The 20,168-nt window shown below is 42.8% G+C and overlaps 1 protein-coding gene across 10 annotated transcripts in view; it reads right to left on the bottom strand.

The window, feature by feature from the left end:
- The window catches only part of LOC140454444 (uncharacterized), a 183,724-nt gene that overhangs the window by 63,860 nt on the left and 99,696 nt on the right, over positions 1-20,168 (bottom strand). For all 10 annotated transcript variants that reach the window (XM_072549181.1, XM_072549178.1, XM_072549188.1 and 7 more), the window contains 2 exons: positions 16,004-16,228; positions 8,751-9,553 (listed from right to left, as the gene is read on the bottom strand). In XM_072549181.1, coding sequence (XP_072405282.1) covers positions 8,751-9,553; positions 16,004-16,228 — 1,028 coding nt within the window. The remainder of the gene's footprint in view (positions 1-8,750; positions 9,554-16,003; positions 16,229-20,168) is intronic.

The raw sequence follows: 20,168 nt of genomic DNA, 5'->3' as shown, positions 1-20,168 counted from the left end.
TCTAGGTCATTTATAAAAATGACAAACAGCAATGGTCCCAAAACAGATCCTTGCAGAACACTGCTAGTAACTGCACTCCAAGATGAACCTTTACCATCAACTCCTACCCGCTGTCTTCTTCCAGCCAGCCAATTCCTAATCCAAACCTCCAACTCACCCTCAATGCCATACCTCCATATTTTTTGCAGTAGCCTACCATGGGGAACCTTATCAAATGCCTTACTAAAATCCATATATACCACATCTACCGCTTTATCCTCGTCCACCTCCTTAGTCACCTTCTCAAAGAATTCAATCAGGTTTGTGAGGCATGATCTGCCCATCACAAAACCATGCTGACTATCCTTGATCACATTATTCCTATCCAGATGTTCATAAATCCTATCCCTTACAATTCTCTCTAAGACTTTGCCCACAACAGAAGTGAGACTCACCGGCCTATAGTTACTAGGGTTATCCCTACTCCCCTTCTTGGAACAAGGGAACCACATTTGCTATCCTTCAGTCTTCTGGCACTATTCCTGTAGACAATGAGGACATAAAAATCAAGGTCAATGGCTCTGCAACCTCCTCCCTTGCTTCCCAGAGAATCCTAGGATAAATGCCATCAGGCCCTGGGGACTTAACTATGTTCACCCTTTCCAGAATTTCCAACACCTCTTCCCTACATACCTCAAAGCCATCCATTCTAATTAATTGTGACTCAATATTCACATCGGCAACAATGTTCTGTTCCTGAGTGAATACAGACGAAAAGTATTCATTCAGTGTCTCCCCAATCTCTTCAGCCTCCACGTGCAACTTCCCACTACTATCCTTGACTTGACCTATTCCTACCCTGGTCATTCTTTTATTCCTGACATACCTCCAGATTAGATTAGATTAGATTAGATTACTTACAGTGTGGAAACAGGCCCTTCGGCCCAACAAGTCCACACCGCCCCACCGAAGCGCAACCCACCCATACACCTACATTTACCCCTTACCTAACACTACGGGCAATTTAGCTTGGCCAATTCACCTGACCTGCACATCTTTGGACTGTGGGAGGAAACCAGAGCACCCGGAGCAAACCCACGCAGACACGGGGAGAATGTGCAAACTCCACACAGTCAGTCGCCTGAGGCGGGAACTGAACCCGGGTCTCTGGCGCTGTGAGGCAGCAGTGCTAACCACTGTGCCACCGTGCCGCCCACTTCACACCTCATCTTTACATAGGCCGCCCTCTTCCCTTTAACAAGGGATTCCAATTCCTTATTGAACCACGGCTCCCTCACACGACCCTTTCCTCCCTGCCTGACAGGTACATACTTATCAAGGACACTCAATAGCTGCTCATTGAACAAGCTCCACATATCGATTGTGCCCTTCCCTGGAAGTCTACTTTTCCAAGCCACGCATCCTAAGTCATGCCTCACCACATCATAATTTCCCTGCCCCCAGCTATAACTCTTGCCCTGCAGTGCACACTTATCCCTCTCCATCACTACAGTAAAAGTCAACAAATTGTGGTCACTGTCCCCAAAGTGCTCACCTACCTCCAATTCTAACACCTGGCCTGGTTCGTTACCCAGAACCAAATCCAATATGGCCTCACCTCTTGTTGGCCTGTCTACATATTGTGTCAGGAAACCCTCCTGCACACATTGGACAAACACCGACCCATCTAACGTACTCGAGCTATAGCATTCCCAGTCAATATCTGGAAAGCTAAAGTCCCCCATAACAACCACCCTATTACTTTCACTCTTCTCCTGAATCATCCTCACAATCCTTTCTTCTACGTCTCTCGGACTATTAGGAGGCCTGTAGAAAACTCCTAACAGGGTGACCTCACCATGCCTATTTCTAACCTCAGCCCAAACTACTTCAGATGGCGAGTCTTCATCCATCGTCCTTTCCATCTGTGACAAGCAATGCCACACCTCCCCCTCTTTTACCCCCACCTCTGACCCTACTAAAACATTTAAACCCTGGAACCTGCAACAGCCAATCCTGTCCCTGTTTTACCCATGTCTCCGTAATAGCTACAACATCGAAATCCCAAGTACCAACCCACGCTGCAAGTTCACCTACCTTATTTCGTATACTTCTCGCATTGAAGTATACACACTTCAAGCCACCTTCCTGTTTACAGGCACCCTCCTTCGAGATTGATGCCATGTTCCTAACCTCCCTATCCTCCAGGTCCTGCACCCTAAAACTACAGTCTAGGTTCCCATGCCCCTGCAGAGTTAGTTTAAACCCCCCCAAAGAGCACTGGCAAACATCCCCCACAAGGATACTGGTGCCCCTCAGGTTCAGGTGTAGACCATCCTGTTTATAGAGGTCCCACCTTCCCCAGAAAGAACTCCAGTTATCCAGATACCGGAATCCCTTCCTCCTGCACCATCCCTGTAGCCACGCATTTAACTGCTCTCTCTCCCTATTTCTCGACTCTCTATCACATGGCACGGGTAACAAACCAGAGACAACAACTGTTTGTTCTAACTCTGAGCTTCCAACCTAGCTCCCTGAAAGCCTGCCTAACATCCTCATCCCTCTTCCTATCTATGTCATTGGTGCCAATGTGGACCACGACTTCAGGCTGCACCCCCCCACCCCCCTTAAGGACCCGGAAAACACGATCAGAGACATCACGTACCCTTGCACCTGGGAGGCAACATACCAAACGTGATTCTCTCTCGCCCCCACAAAACCGCCTATCTGTGCCCTGAACTATTGAGTCCCCAATAACTATTGCTCTGCTCTTCTCTACCCTTCCCTTCTGAGCAACTGGACAGGCTCCGTGCCAGAGGCCTGAACCCCATTGCTTACCCCTGGTAAGTCGTCCCCCCCACAAGTATCCAAAACGGTATACTTGTTCTTGAGGGGAACGGCCGCAGGGGGTCCCTGCACTGGCTGCTTCCTCCTAGCCCCCCTCACTGTCACCCATCTGTCTGCAATCTTTGGAGTTACTACTTCCCTCAAACTCTGATCTATGACCCCCTCTGCCTCCCGAATGATCCTAAGTTCATCCAACTCCAGCTTCAGTTCCCTAACACGGTCTTGGAGGAGCTGGAGATGGGTGCACTTCCTGCAAGTGTAATCAGCAGGGACGACCATGGCATCCCTCACCTCAAACATGTTGCAAGAGGTACATTGCACTGCCTTCACTGCCATCCCTCTAAAAGTAACCTTTTAAAAAAAAAACTAGGTCTAAACAATAGAACAAGCAAAATGCAGCACTTACCTGCTTACCACAACGGGTCTTATTATTAGGTTAGAGGAGGAGGGCGGGTGGGAGGCACTACCCCTGTAGTGCCTCGGGTTCCTCTCCTGCGCACCTTTATAGGAAAAAAACCTACCCAGGTAAGCTTGCGCTACACCAGCTTCCGGGTCCGCTCCGCGCTTTGTTCTAAACAATGTCTCCTGCTCTGCTGTCATCAATCTCCTTGGTTAGTTCCTCAAAAATCTCAATCAAGTTTGAGAGAAATGTTTTTCCTCATGCAAAACCATACTGACTATCCCTAATCATTCCTTGCTCTCCAAATGCATGTAAATCTCATCATTTAGAATCACTTCCAACAAGTTATCCACCACCAATGTCAGACTCACAGGTCCATAGTTCCCAGGCTTACAGACTTTCTTAAATTAAGGCACAACATTAGCGAACTTCCAGCCCTCTAAGACCTCACTCACGATTATAGGTGATATAAATATTCTGCTAGGGGCCCCGTAATTTCCTCCTCAACTTCACACAATGTCCGGGGATACATCTGATCAAGTCCCAGAGATTTATCCATCTTTATGTTTTTGAAGATTTTCCTGCACTTCCTGTTCTGTAACATGAACTGTTTTCAAAACATCAATATTTATTTCAGTTGAGTTCTCTTGCCTCCGTTTCTTTCTTCACAGTAAAAGCTGGCGCAAAATATTCATTTAATATCTCTCCCATCTCCTGAGGTTCAACACAAAGACAACATCTTTGATCTTTAAGGGGTCCTACTCTTTCTTTAGTTGCTCTTAATGGACTTGTAAAGTCTCTTTGGATTAACCTTATCTGTCACGGCTCTCTCCTATCCCCTCTTTGCCTTCCTGAATTCCATCTTAAGAATGTCCCTCCACTCTTTGTACTCTTAAAGAGATTCATTTAATTCAAGTTGTCTAAATCTAATATATGATTTCTTTTATTCTTGACTAGAACCTCAGTATCTTTATTCATCCAATGTTCCCTCAAATTACCAGCCTTATCTTTCACTTTAACAGGAACACAATGAATCTGAATTTTTGTTCTCACACTTTTGAAAGCCTCCTGCTTGTCAGTCATCCCTTTACCAGTGAACAGTCTACTCCAATCACCTTTTGAAAAGTCATTGTCTCATACCATTAAAATTTGTCTTACTCAATTAAGAACTTTAATTTTTATGGAAGAATTATTCTTTGCCATAAGTTTTTTAAAAATTAATAGAATTATGATCACTTGTCCCAAAATGTTCATCCACTCATACTTCAGTCACTTACCCTGCCTTATTTCCTCAGAGGTCAGGTTTTGTGCCTTCTTTAGAAGGAACATTTACATAGTGATCAAGTAAACTTTCTTAAATAGTTTAATAAATTTCCCACCAGTCCCATTCAGTGTTTGAAAAATTAACATTTGCTACTATTAGGTCATGGCAACACTTCATAGAATCATGGCAACCCTACAGTGTGGAAACAGGCCATTCGGCATACCGAGTGCACACCAACTCTCTGAACAGCATCCCACCCAGATCCGTTCCCCTATCCTACCCCTGTACCCTTGTATTTCCATGGCTAATCCACTCATCCCTAGACACTATGGGCAACTTCGCATGGTCAATCCACCTAACCTGCACATCTTTGGACGTGGGAGGAAACAGGAGTATGCAGAGGAAACCCATGAAGGCACAGAGAGAATGTCTATGTGGAGTTTGCACAGTCACCAGAGGCTGGAGTCGAACCTGAGTCCTTGGCGCTATGGGGCAATAGTGCTAAAAACTGAGCCAGTGTGATGCCTATTTAAGGGACAGAGACTGGGATTTCTTTATTCCATAAATGACTGCTGGTAATTCTTCAAGCTTAATGCCCAAGATGTTCTCAGAATTGGTTTATTGTTTGCCTGTCCAAGATGACTCTATGAGCACTTTATGGAGTGTATTCAAACAATTAGAATTAAAAACTGTACTCGTGATAGGAGACAGCAGAACAACTGAGATTGAAAGCCCTCAATTAAAAGCAAAAGCAATGCAGATGCTGGAGTACTGAAATAAAGATAAAGTGCTGGAGAAACTCAGCAACTGTGGAGATAAAAACTGAGTTAACATCAAGTCCAAATATGACTCTCAGAACTGTAATCGAAGACAACTTTAGAACTGAAGTTCAGCTTTTAGACTTGAATCATGAACATAGTTTTTCTCTCTCCACAGATACTGCCAGACCTGCTCAGTTCCCCGACTACTTACTCTTTTTAGTTCTGACTTGGGACAGGCAGTAATATCACTGATAAGTTATCAAGAACACAAGGCTAACGTGATGGGAAAGTGGGCTGGAAATCCACTGTGGCTGATGGTGAAATCTGAATTTAATATGCTAATGGAGATTGTGCAACCCCTGGAATGTCGTTAAAAAACAAACATCTGGTTCACTAATGTCCTTCACAGAGGGAAATGTGTCATCTATTACTAGTCTGGCCTGCACATTACTCCAGACCAACAATAATGTGGTTGACTCTTACAGCCCCCTGAAATGATCAAGCAAGCCACTCAGTCCAAGAGCAATAAGAGTGGATCCCAAACGTTGGCTTGCCAGTATTGACCATACCTCGTGTAATAAAAAGTGGGAAAAGTTGCATTGTCAGCCCAGCATTAATTTAGTCATGACAGGAGACAAATACAGAGAGTGAGGAACAGGATCAAGTTTTGCTGTGGTCTGTTGAGGAACCATGAACATAAAATTACGAATCATTCAGACACCGTCAGATTGTTAAAACAACCAAAGCTGGACAAAGTTGTAGTGCAGCTACTGGTGAACCCTTACAACAGTTACAATGCCTGATCAACAGGTTCCACAAAAAGATCCATGTTCCCAAGGAAAAAAAAGTGTCAACCAAATGGATAGCATGCATCAACTTTACCATCTCGGTCTGGAGGAGAATGAAGAGGAACAAGGATGGAAAAGATTTATAGCAGGTTTTTCACTATAGCAGAACAAGGTTACAACAGGAGCCTCAGTTTCCTTAGTAAGATAAAGCAAATTTACAAAGTGAATGTCTGTGCAACTTGTGACGCAAATGCAGTAGCTTGTAGAGTGCATTATAATCCTGGACAACAGCCAGATTTACAGCAGGTGCCTGCAACTTAAACTCAACAACTTTGAGATGAATTTTCTTCAGGTGAGGCACATACATCGTGGACCACTTAGATCTAAGAGGCAGTCACACTTTTCCGATTTAGACATGGTAGAATCTGATTCATGGTCAGAGTATAACTACAACACAGAAATGTGAAAATGGATACCTGGTAGGCGGCACGGTGGCACAGTGGTTAGCACTGCTGCCTCACAGCGGCAGAGACCCGGGTTCAATTCCCGCCTCAGGCGACTGACTGTGTAGAGTTTGCACATTCTCCCCGTGTCTGCGTGGGTTTGCTCCGGGTGCTCCAGTTTCCTCCCACAGTCCAAAGATGTGCAGGTCAGGTGAATTGATCATGGTAAATTGCCCGTAGTGTTAGGTAAGGGTAAATGTAAGGGTATGGGTGGGTTACGCTTCGGCGGGGCGGTGTGGACTTGTTGGGCTGAAGGGCCTGTTTCCACACTATAAGTAATCTAATCTCTGGTAGGGAGCAGGGGGCTGGATCTGCCCGATGGAGAAAGTGAGGACTGCAGATGTTGGAGATTAGAGTGGAGTGTGGGTGCTGGAAAAGCACAGCAGGTCAGGCAGCATCCGAGATGCAGGAGAATTGATGCTTCGCTTTTGCCTGAAACGTTGATTCTCCTGCTCCTCGGATGCTGCCTGACTTGCTATGCTTTTCCAGCACCACATCCTGGATCGGCCCTATGATCACTCAGTAGTTAAGCATATTCAAGGCAAATCTTGAAAAGATTTTTGGATACTAAGGACTATGGGAATAGTGCAGGAAGATGGAAATGGAGTAAGTGGTCAGCAATAATAATATTACATCAAGCTTGAAGAGGCAAATGGACAACACCTATTCCTATCCCAGGCCTTTCGAGACCAACTGCATTGTCTTACAGTTGCTGCTTCTAGTTACTCCTTAGTGTGCTAGTAACCCATTCTAGTTATCAGTTAGGATCTGTAAATTTAGTAGTTTGAGGTCTGTCCAAGCTTGTCCTTGACTATCACTCTTTCACCACCTTGCTGTCCGGTGAATCAATAACCATCTCAGGTATTTTTTTAAAAATTCAAATTAAGTATGCGACATATTGCAGATATTTAGGCAAATTTTAAATAAGAAAGGAAGAAAAGAAGAAGAAACAGTAGGATAGGGTTGTCGAACTGCTCTGCCACTCAATATGTTCGTGGCTGATCTTGGGCTCAAACCCCAATTTCCTTATCCCTCTATTCCCCGACAGGTGACAAGTTTGTCTTCGCTTTAAATATATTCAATAACCTCTTATACAGAGAATTCTAAATATTCACAACTCATCGACTGAAGAATTTTCTTGTTTCTATCCTAAACAACCGATCTCTTATCCTGAGACCATGCTCCTGAGTCCTAGATTTCCCAAATAAGGAAATAACTTTTGTGCATAGTCAAGCTCTTTCAGAATCATTCATGTTTTTAAAAAGCTCAGCTCTCATTCTTCTCAACCACACAGAATACAGGCTCTCATCATTCCCCATTCATGGGACGATCCAATAATCCCATTAACCGATCCAGCAAATCTCTGCTGCACTACCTCGAATAGACATATATCCTTCCCTAAATAGAGGCCAAAGCTGCACACCACAATTCCAAACGTAAACTCAAAGTCATTCCAATAAGGAATTTGGGTCAATTTAAAACAGCAAATAGGGATTGGATCATGAGGTTCAGAGGATGACACTAATCCAAATATGAATAACTGAATGACCAGACAGGACAATGAAAGGAAAATTCATCATAAGATGCACTAATGCTAGATTTAACCCATCACAAAGCTTAACAAATAAAATAATTTCAAATTTGTTTGTCTTTTCTCAAAATAGCTGTTGCAAAAGGGGAGGCATTGGCCTAATGGCATTATTGCTAGAGCATTCATCAATGTTAATTCATTAATGTTTTGGGGATCTGGGTTTGAAGCCCATCATGGCAGATGGTGGGATTTGAATTCAATTAAAAAATAAATCCATCTGGAATTAAGAGTCAATTGCCATTTTTTGTTGTAAAATACCCATTGAGTTCACTAATGTCCTTTAGGAAAGGAAATTGCATCCTTACCTGTCTGGTCTAGATCAGACTCCTGACCTACTACAATGTTGTTGACTCTCAACTGCCCTCTGGGCAATTCGGACAGGCAACAAATGCTGGCCTAGTCAATGATGCTCACATCCCATGAATGAATAAAAAAGTATGAAGGTGATACATAATTTATGACTGATTAATACAATAGAACGCTGTTCTGTAAAGGATGTTACAACATTAAAAATTGTAAGACCCAATTTAGCTAGTTTCTGGATTTTCTCCTCCTTATGCATGGGATAGTCACTAAAAGAAGTATGTACATTTTCCGTTTTTTTATTTTTAACGTACCTGCACACCTAACTCAGCTTCAGTCACAGCTTCTGTATTTAAATTGAATGAACGGTTCCAGAACTTGGAGCTTCTAAAGGACTCTTCTCTCCATGCAGTAAAGCTATTGTGTTCCTCATCATTCAAAGGCTCCTCTTTTATGGTAACAGTGCAGATTTCAGGGCCATCAGAATCCATGCGCTCATCACCATTTATTTCAGCCAAATGTCGCTCAACTTTAATATGGGCTTCACTTCGCTTGCTTGCATTAAGCTGAGTGTTAAATTTTTCCATGCTGTCTGTCCTTTTGCAATCTTCTCCAAATGTACTATCCTCTGTCACCCATTTTGTTTCATAAGCTCCAGTGACTGTAATGGTCTCACTTTTCATAGGGAATGTGTTAACAGTTTTCGTTCTTTGATTGCATTCCCCTTGTTCAGAGGATTTCACTGGATTCATTTCCAAGTCAAATATGTCATTGTTTAAATTGACAAGATTTGCTTTTGTTTGGCAATCAGCCAAAGGAATGATATTGTCGTGCTGCTCAGCCTGTGTAGTGGTCTCTGAAAACATACGTAATGACTGGGATGGAGAAAGCTGATCTACCAATGTCCAAGTTGCAGGGACACACTGAAGTTGCAGCTTTGTTGCAGTCATGTCACATAGCGATGTGGAATTGTGCAATCTTCCAACACTTGCTTCTGATAAACTGGTTTTGGTACACAGTTCTGAATTTGTAGCAGTTGTGTTGCAAAGAGAAGTGTTAGCATCACCTTCCAAAGTCGTAACTGTAGATGTGACGATTTTGACCACTGAATTTGTTCCTGTAATGGAAATATTATGGCATTATTCTTCAAAATCATACAGTATATTGATTAAAAGAAAATTCCTATTCCCAGTGATTTACAAAAAACTTGCATTTCTATAACACCTTTCATGGCCAATGTTCCCTCTAAGCTATACTGCTGCTACAAGAATCTGTGCATGGCAAGTGGCATTCCACCACCAATTTGCAGCACTGATGTCTGGTTCCAAAAGTCGGTGCGGTGCACAGACCTTTGAAATAGCTGAAAATTAGTGGGAACACTGTTTGCAATCACTGGATGTCATATAGCACTTGGTAAGAATGATACACAATGGCTGTAAAGTTTCAGATAAACCTCAACATGTGATTAAACCAGCAGCTGAATCCTACATGAGTTTGAGGAACCATTTGTGCAGGTAGAGCCATTACCTAATACGAAACCCAGAAATGAATCTATCCTGAATGTTATGGATACAACTATTCGAATTCCAGACGCTATTCTCTTAAAAAACAAACAAAGCTAAAGTGGTAGCAAAAACACTCAGTTTTACACTCGCCATGGTCTGTGAATATAAATACAGCCTGATCAAGTACCAAAGTTTGTCAAAAAACTTTCAGGATATCATAAGTTTGTGAATTAAAACAATTAGAGTTGACTGTGGACCATCTGCAGACCCACGGTGCTTTCGTGAGATATCACCAAACTCTCAAACCATGATCAAAATTTATTGTTATCAGCATCTAAAGGATTAAGGCAAAGCTTTAGATTTTCTAATTTGCAACTGGAGTCCAAACACAGGCAGGTTAGATGGATTGGGAGAAAGGTGAGGAATGCAAATGTCTGAGATGAGAGTCAAAAAGCGTGGCGCTGAAAAAGCACAGCAGATCAGGCAGCATCCAAGGCGCAGGAGAGTCAACGTTTCGAGGATAAGCTCTTCATCAGGAATGTGGGTTGGACCCAAGAGAACTGAGAGATAAATGAGAGGGAGCTGGGGCAAGGCAGCCGGGAATGCGATAGGTAGATGGAGGTGGAGGATAAAGGCGATAGGTCAGAGCGGAGGGTGGAGAGAGCAGGTTGACGGACAGGCAGAACAGTTCAAGAGGGTGGTGCCGAGTTGGAGGGTTGGAGGTTTGGGGGGGGGGGGGGGGGGGGGTTGGAGGAGGAGGAGGAAATGAGCAAACTGGTGAAATCAACATTAATCCCGTGTGGTTGGAGTGTCCAAAGGTGGAAGATGAGGGTTCTTCCTCCAGGTATCGAGTGGCTAGAATTTGGCAGTGGAGGTGGCCCAAGACGTCCATGTCCTTGGTGGAGTAGGAGGGAGAGTTGAAGAGTCCTTCCACAGAGGGTGGGGTTGATCGGTGCATGTGTCCGAAAAATATTCTCTGAAACGTTCCACAAGTGGCTGTCCTATCTCCCTAATGTAGAGGAGACCACATCGAGGGCAACGGACATAGTAGATGAGGTGCTTGGAGGTGCAGAAAAATCTCTGCCAGATGTGGAAGGATCCTTTGAGTCATGATGTGGGGGGGGGGGGGGGGGGGGGGAGGGGGGGGGTGGTGGTGGTTTTACGTCTCTTATGGTGGCAAGGGAAAGTGCTGGGAGTGGAGAGTGGGTTGGTGGGCGGCGTGGACCTAACGAGGGAGCATGGAGGGAATGGTCTCTGTGGAATGCTGAAAGGAGTGGGGAGGGAAATATATCTCTGGTGGTTGGGTCTGACTGTGTGTAATCTGGTGGTTGGGTCAGGTTAGGTGGATTGGCCATGCTAAATTTCCCATAGTGACCAAAAATGTGCAGCGAGATGAATTAGCCATGGGAAATGCTGGGTTACAGGGGTGAAGGTTAGGTCTGGATGCGATGCTCTGAGAGTCGGTGTAGACGCAAAGGAACAAATGGTCTGCTTCCACACTGTAGGGATTTGATGATTATCCAAACCTACTGGCTTCAGATAATTTGAATTACTTTATAACCACTAAACAAGAGGACCATTAAAATGGATTACAGATAAATTGTTAAATCAAAAAAAAATGAATCTTAGAGTATGAGTGTACATGTCCACATTTCTCAAAAGGCTTACAGGTGTATGCAGAATTGAGCAGTAACAGTTGAAAATTGTGCCAAAAAATATTGAAAGCATATGAATGTAAGACCACCAAAAATTTAAAAACAGGAAATGAAGTTTGGTACTGTTGCCTTTATAAGGTGAGCCTTAAAAAAACAACACTCAGTAGTCATTACGAAGTATTTAAAAGTGCTCACTTATTTAACATTTTTAATTAATACTATTGATTGTTCTTCTGACAATCAGGAATGTCATCTGAACATGCTAAAACAGTACTACCACAGAAAAGACCACAAGAATGTACAGGTATGTCAACTAGCAACTGTAGTAGAAGAGGATAGAAGAAAGAAGAATGAGAGCCACTGAGAAAAAGGGAAATTCCCAAAAATAAACTTCCGCTATGAGTAACAAATTTGGAGAAATTAGATCATTTAGCTGGAGAAATATCAACAGAGATATATAATGAGTTCTTGGTAATGTGTGGATTTAATGGAAATTAATTTGCTAGGAAAACAGACAAAGATGGTATAAGTCAACAGAATGCCAAGCAGTTCTGAAAAGCTAAAAGCAATTTTCACGAATGAACACGTAATTAAATGCACCTAACTTTACATTCGCAGTAGAAGCCAGTGATTTGGGGATTGGAGCAGTTCCCTTACAGGAAGGCAAAACTGGAACGGAGAAGCCCGTGGCTTAATTTTCAAAGAAGTTGAACCACCATCAGAGAACTTATCAAATTACAAACAAGGAAGCGCTTGAGGTGGGGGCAGCTCTTCAGCACTTTGGAGTTTACATTCGACATGGGAACTGTGAAATTGTAATCAAGGGAAACCACAATCTTAACCTTTGGGGGCGAGTTTGGAATGGAATCTCCAAGGTTGTTCAAATGGAGATTAGATCTGCAATCGTTTGACATGAAAATGTTTCCATGTGCATAGTTCCAGGAAAGAAAATGTAATTGCAGATTCTTTATCCTGAATGTAAGTGGTTTTAAATTTAAGAAAGTGAACAAAAGAACTGAATAGTGATTAAGAATCGGGTGGACGATAAGAAGGCACAATGAACTTGCTCTGCCATTCATCAGGATCCATTTATCTCAACCTAACATATACACAAGGACCCTGCTCCTCAGTTCTCAATGGAAAGAAGTTCAAATGACTCACAACTCTCAAAGAAATTCCTCCTCACCTCAGTCCTAAATTGACACCCCTGTATTCTGAGACTATGCCCCCAGGTCTTTGACTCTCACATAAAGGGAAACATCATCCTTTACCCTGTCAAGCCCCTTAAGAATCCTTTATGTTTCAATGAGATCACCTCTTATTCTTCGAAACTCCAGTGAGTAGGGTCTTAACCTGTTTAGCCTTTGCTCTCAAGACAATCTGTCCGTTCCAGGGATCATCCGAATGAACCTTTTCTAATCTGCCTCAAATGAAATGATATCTCTCCTTAGATAAGGGGACCAAAACAGCTCTCAGTACTCTAGATGTGGTCTCACTGGCACCTTGCACAGTTACAATCAGACTTCTTTACTTTTATACTGCAACCATTTTGAAATAAGGGCCAACATTCTACTAGCCTTGCTGATTACCTGCTGCACCTGTGTGCTAGCTTTCTGAGTCTCATGTACAAGTCCCTTTGCCAATGTAATAAATCTGTTCTTCTGTTCTCCCTTTCAAAATGAACAACTTCACATTTTCCCACATTATCATCAGTTTGCCATCTTTTTAACCCACGTACTTAACCTATCAACATCTCTCTGTAAACTGTATGTATCCCCTTTGCAAACTTGCTTTTCATCTATTTTTGTGTCATCTGCAAATTTGCCTATAGTGGGAGGAAGAATGAATGTGTTTTGTGTTGTTTAAGTGTTGCTAACCTTGTAATGAAACCTTTTTTTTTTAAAAAACTGTTGTGTCATGTTTTGAGGGGGCCGGAATATTAGACCTCACTGATTTTTTTACCTTTTTTCCATTCTTTTATAAAATGTTGGTTTGGAGCTGTGAACGGAGAACTTTGAGCTGAAAATGATCTTTGGACGGTGAACAGCAGCTTAAATTACAAACTAAAAACAAAACACAGAATAAACTAGCTGCTGGGCATTTGAGAGGCAGGCATGCAATTTAATTGCAGATTAGTTCTTAAATCAAAAGGATTCCAAAAGACTCTGTGGCACCAGGGTCATACAGCACAGAAACGGGCCATATGACCCATCACGTCTATGCTGATCAACCAACACTGGACTACACAAACACCATAGCCTACTATGCCCTGGCGTTTCAAATACGCATTCAGATGCTTCTTAAAATGTTGCAAGACTACCTTCTACCTTCCTCCACCATCCACTTAGGCAGCAGATTCCAATTATCAGCTACTCTCTGGGTAAATTTGTTTTTCAGATATCCTCTAAACCGATTACTCCTCACCTTAAACGTATGCTTTCTAGTTTTAGACAAGCGCACCATAGGGAGAGAGATTCTCATGACCTATTCTGTCCAAGCCTCTCAATTTTGTACACCACAATCAGATACCTCTCCAGCCTCTCTGCGCCAAGGAAAACAAAACAAATCCAGCCTATCCAGTCTCTCCTCATAATGAAGACTTTTCAATCCAGGTAACATACAGTTGAATCTCCTCTGCACATCCTCCAGTGAAAACCTGCCCTTCCAATTGTGTGGCAACCAGGGTTCGGGTGTAAAATGACTTCCTTGCTCCTACATATGCTTTGGCTAATGTTAAATGCAATACAAGATGATGGTCAAATTGAGGAAGGGACCAGAGTTCTAACTGGCTTTTGGACGGAGTTTCTGAAAGGAGGAGCCTGGCTGTCAATCCTAGGGCATAAAAGATTTGAAAGAGATCTTGAGTAGTCTGGCTAGTTTTGTTACTTTCTTATCTCTGAATGGTGTTTTTTTGTGTGAAAGTTCTGAAAACGAAGGTTATTGGGTTTAAATTACAGACAATTAGATTACGCTCTTATTTAAATGGATGTAAATTTGCTTGCTGAGCTGGAAGGTTCATTTTCAGACATTTCATCACCACAACAGGTAACATCATCAGTGAACCTCCAGAGAAGCACTGGTGTTAGTGACTCGCTTATTATTTATGCCTTTCGGTTTCCTTGATTTGGTGATGTTATTTTCAATGGTGATGTCATTTCTGGTGGTGATGTCATTTCCTGTTCTTTTTCTCAGAGGATGCTAAATTCAGTAAAGTGGAGGAAAAAACAAGTTGCCATTTGTAGATGTCGCAGTAGAGTGAACAGCCAATGGTGAAATTCAAATCAGCATCTACAGGAAATCAACACATGCTGACCAAATATTGAACTACAGAAGCAATCATCGTAACACCCACAAACAAAGCTGCATTAGAATATTACTTCAGAGAGCTACCACACGCTGCAGCATCTAGGAACTACGCAGAGCAGAGGAAAATCACCCACACAGGGTATTCAAAAAGAACTGGTATGCAATGAACATAGTCTGCCGATTTCTCAGCAACAAACCCCAGCAAGCAGTCAAAATATGTCCAGAAATGCTAGCCACCCTCCCCTACATCAAAAGGCATCTCAGAAATGACTGCCAGACTACTCAGACCCCTTGCCATCATGGTAGCCCACAAACCCACCAACACACTAAAACAGCAGCTAATGAACTTGAAAGACCCTATATAGGCAATAAGCAAAACTAATGTCATTTACAAAATACCTTGCGAGAACTGTAACAAACGCTACATTGGACAAACAGGCAGAAAACTAGCCACCAGGATACATGAACACCAACTAGCCACTAAAACACATGACCCACTCTCACTAGTATCCTTACATACAGATGAGGAAAGACACCATTTCGACTGGGTCAACACATCCTAGGACAAGCCAAACAGAGGCACACATGAGAATTCCTAGAAGCAGGACATTCCAACTGGAACTCTATCAACAAACACATAGACTTGGATCCCATTTACCACCCTCTGAGCAAAAGAACAGGAAATGACATCAACACAGGAAATGACACCACCAACCCAAGGATACCCAAACACAAACAGAAAGCAGGTCACTAACACCCCGGTGCTTCACTGGAGGTTCACTGATGTGACCGAGTATGGTGGCGAAAGGTCTGAAAATCAATCTTCCAACTCAGCAAGCAAACTTACATCCAGGACCTCAACTTGAGCTACAAGTCTTCTCAAAACTCGTGATTAAATTTTGCTTTGCTAAGTTAACAATACTGTTCAAGCTTGGTTTTTCAAAAATCTTGGTTATGAACTGCTGAGGTCAATTTTAAAGGGTCTTTGAAGATTTTAATCTTACTGTGTTGCTAATGCTGAGGTAGGAAGGTGGATTTGATTTGGCTGTCTGTCTTCATCTCATAACAATAGTCAATAGTGCTCACTTCTCAATACCATACCTGGAATTGGTGACTGAGGAATGTTCAGCTGTTGCACCGGTGTTTGTTCTGGAGTCTTTGTGTAAACTAGCTGGAATATTTTCCCACTGGAGTGTCTGTACAATTGTCGGCCATCAGCAGCCTTGATAGGCTGAAGCATCAGATTGTCTCCTGGCTGTAGTTTCAATGTGTTTGGGACAGCAATGCATTGCCGGCGGCCATCTTGATCCAGAGAGGCAGGTGAACCTGACAAAAAGACAAGCTATTTAAAATGCTGCATGACAAATTGATAAATCATACCAATCTGCCTTGAAACCAACAAACTATGCACAGAATTTTCCACTGATTGTATCTACCTCTGACATACAAGCCATTAAGGCATTGATTGCAACAATACAATCACTCAATGTATTTTAATTCAGAACTCAAAAAAAAACAATTAAAATTTTGGTATGACAACAGACAAAATAAACAAGCAGGGGAGTAGACCATTTGCCTCTTGATCCTCCTCTGCCATTTAATAGGGTCATGCAGATCTATAGCACAGAAAGAGACCAATTGATCCATCAAACCTGTACCAGTCGAAAACCACCAAAATATTCTTAGCCCATTTTCCAACACTATGTCCATAAACTTCTATGTTTTGGTATGGCGAACATATCTCTGAATTCTTCTTAAACGTTACGAGGGTTTCTGTCCAAGTTTCAGATTCTCACCATGCTCTGGATGGAAGAAATGTCTTCATATCCCCTTTAAACCTCCTGACCTCATCTAAAATCAATGCCTCCTGATCATTACATCTCAGTAATTGCTATGATGTCCCAGTCCCACGTTCCTAACCATGACCTGAGTTCATCTGCCTTCCCTGTTGGGCCTCTTGCACTGAAATAAATGCAATTTAATTTATCAGTCCTACCTGGTTCTCTGCTTTGTTCTTGCTTGTCCTGACTGTTTGACTTATTCTCCTTCCCAGTCTCAGACTGATCTCTTTCCTCACTATTTCCCTGGCTTCTAGCCCCCCCCACCACCACCAACCCCCACCGCCCAAACTTACTAGTTAAAATCCTCCCCAGCAGCCCAAGCAAGTCTTCTTAGTAAGTATATTAGTCCCATTCCAATTCAGGTGCAATCTGTCCTTCTTGTAAGGTCATTTTTACCCCAGAAGAGATTCCAGTGATCCAAAAACATGAACTCTTCTTCCATGCACCAGCTCCTCAGCCACACGTTCACCTGTTTTCTATCCTCCTGTTCCTACCCTCACTAGCTCGTAGCACCAGAAATAATTCGGATATTACTACTCTCGGGGACCTCCTTTTTAAATTCCTGCCTAACTTTCCATATTCTCCCTTCAGAATCTCATCCTTTTCCCTTGCTATGCCATTAGTTCCAATGTGTATGCTAATCTCCTGCTGGTCCCTCTCCTCTTTGAGGACATTCTGCACCCTCTCCAAGATAGCCTTGATCTTGGCATCAGGGAGGCAACACACCATTCTGATTTTTCGCTGCCGGCTGCAGAAACGTCCTTTTGTGTCTCTGACTAGAGAATCCCGTATCACAATTGATTACTTGGAACCTGAAATGCCATTCATTACATTAGAGCTACTCTTAGTACCAGAAACTTGGTTAGTGATGCTACATTCTCCTGAAAGTCCATCACGCCCTACATTTTCCAATACAACATACTTGTTTGAGATGGTAGTACCACCAAAGACTCCTGCACTACCTGCCTACCCCACCTACCTGACTGTATCGGCGGCTTTTCTCCGTTCCTATAACTGCCATCCATCACACCCCCTAGCTCCTATAAATTCTTCATTGCCTCTAACTGCCATTCCAACCAATTCATGGGATCTGAAAAGATTCTTAATCAAACAGACTTCTTGCAGACGTAATCATTAGTAACATGGAAGCTCTCCCTGACTCCTACATCAGGCAAGGAGAGCACATCACTCTATTAAAGGCCATCTTTTCTCCTCCATAATCTACAGACCCAGAAAATAGTCCAGTTTTGCAGCTGTAAAAACACTGCTCCAGGCCAACTTAGTACTTATGCTTTATATTTTAAAAATTTAATTAAGAAACAGATCTCAATAAAACACATAATCAAGAAAGAACCCACTGTACTCACTATTATAGATTTATGGCAAGGTTACACTTAAAACTATGCACTTATCTACTCCTGCGGTATGAGCTCTCCCATACAGGTTCCTCCAAGGTCACCTCTGAATTTCACTGTTTGTTAACTTTTCCTAGATGCACTTTGAAGTCCAAAGACACTTGAACTCACACAGCAAAGGCAGTAACTGTGCAGATTCACTGCTATGTCAGGCAGCGGCGTATGTTTCTTTCGCTGACCATGTGGTCGCTGCCTTTGTCCATCTTCCTCCTCTTTAAAGTGCCGTTTTGATCTTCTTCCCCACCCCCCCCACCCCCAAAATTCTAAAACAATGCAACAGCGTATAATCTGGAATTTGAGGAAATCATCTCCAACACCTAAATTACCTCAAAAAAGGAGCAGCTCTTACAGCCATAATATTTTTCCCCATCCTCCATCTTGGATAACCCAGAATCCTTTTCTTTAATCAACTTTCCTAGCCTACCCTAAACAAATCTTTCATACCCTTGCTTAGCAAGAATCAATAAACATTAAGGCAGAAGTGGAAAGACTCTGCTTCCACCACCATTTTGAGGAAGAGGGGTCCAAACATTCATGATCCTCCCTGATTTTAAACAGAGACTATTCGTTCTAGATTCTCTTACAAGAGGAAATATCCTTTCCACATCTACCTTGTCAATACCAGACAGGACCTTATGCTTCAATCAAGTCACCTCTTACTCTTCTAAACTCCAGTGAGTACAAACTTGTCCAAACTTTTCTCATAAGACAGGTATTACTTTGGTTCGCCTTCTTTGAACTGCTTACAGTGCATTTACATCTTTCACTGATGAAGGTGACCAATATTATACTGGCGTATTCAATTCTATTCACAATAAATTTTAACATTCTATTGGCTTTCCTGATTATTTACCTATTGTACCTGAATACTAACATTTTGCACTTGGACAACCAGATCTCTCCACATCTCACAGATCTATAACCTCTCATTATTCAGAATGCATGCTTTTTGGAAAATAAAATCTTCCTGCCAGCATGGGCAGCTTCACATATTCTTACATTACACTCCATCTGCCAGATGTTTGCCCATTCTTTATTTTTTTAAAAATCACTCATGGAACCTGGGTGTTGATCGCTGGCCCAGCATTTATTACCCATCCCTAGTTGCCCTTGAGAAAGTGGTGGTGAGCTGCCTTCTTAAATTGCTGCAGTCTATGCGCTGTAGCTAGTTCCCAGTGCCATTATGGACGGAATTCCAGGATTTTGACACAGCAATAGTGAAGTGACGCAATATATTTCTAGGTCAGAATGGGCATTCCCATACATCTGCTTCTCATTGGTTGAGGTGTAGTGGCTGTGCGTTTGGAAGGTGCTGTCTCAGGATCTTTGATTTTTTCCTGCAGTGCATCTTGTACATATGCAAAGTGACTAATATGCATCAGTGGTGGAGGTGGTGAATGCTTGTGGATGTGTTTTGGATGTTGTTAAGCTAACATTTTGTTGAATCTGTCCTAATCCTGGGTTGAAAAGTGTGATGCTCGAAAAGCACAACAGGTAGGGCAGCAACCGAGGAATCAATGTTTTGGACATCAGGAATGTGGGGGGTGGGTGGGGCTAGGAAGGCAATAGGTAAATGCAGGTAGGAGGATGATGGTGATCTTCCTCATCTCCACTGTCCCCATCTCATCCCAGATCCAACACTTCAAGTTGGCACCTCCCTCTTGAACTGTCCGACTTGCCCCTCTTTCTTTCCACCTATCCACTCCACTCTCCCCTCCAACCTATCACTATCACACCCCAGCAGCATCTACCTATCGCCGTCCCAGTTAACTTTCCCCACATCCACCCTCACATTTATCTCTCCACCTCCACATTCCTGATGAAGTGCTTATTGCCCAAAAGGTCAACTGTGTTTTTCTAGCATCACACGTTTTGACTCTGCTCTCCAGCACCTGCAGTCCTCACTTTCTCCTGATCTCTGTACTTGTCCAGGAAAATGGGGAATAGTCCATCATGTCCCTAACTTGCGCCTTGTAGATGGTTTTGGGAGTCAGGAAATGAGTTACTCAC

This window comes from Chiloscyllium punctatum, chromosome 29 (genome assembly GCF_047496795.1).
Source record: "Chiloscyllium punctatum isolate Juve2018m chromosome 29, sChiPun1.3, whole genome shotgun sequence".
Classification (NCBI taxonomy): domain Eukaryota; kingdom Metazoa; phylum Chordata; class Chondrichthyes; order Orectolobiformes; family Hemiscylliidae; genus Chiloscyllium; species Chiloscyllium punctatum.
Note: the sequence above shows the minus strand (reverse complement) of the source record. Positions and strands in the feature narration are given on the sequence as shown.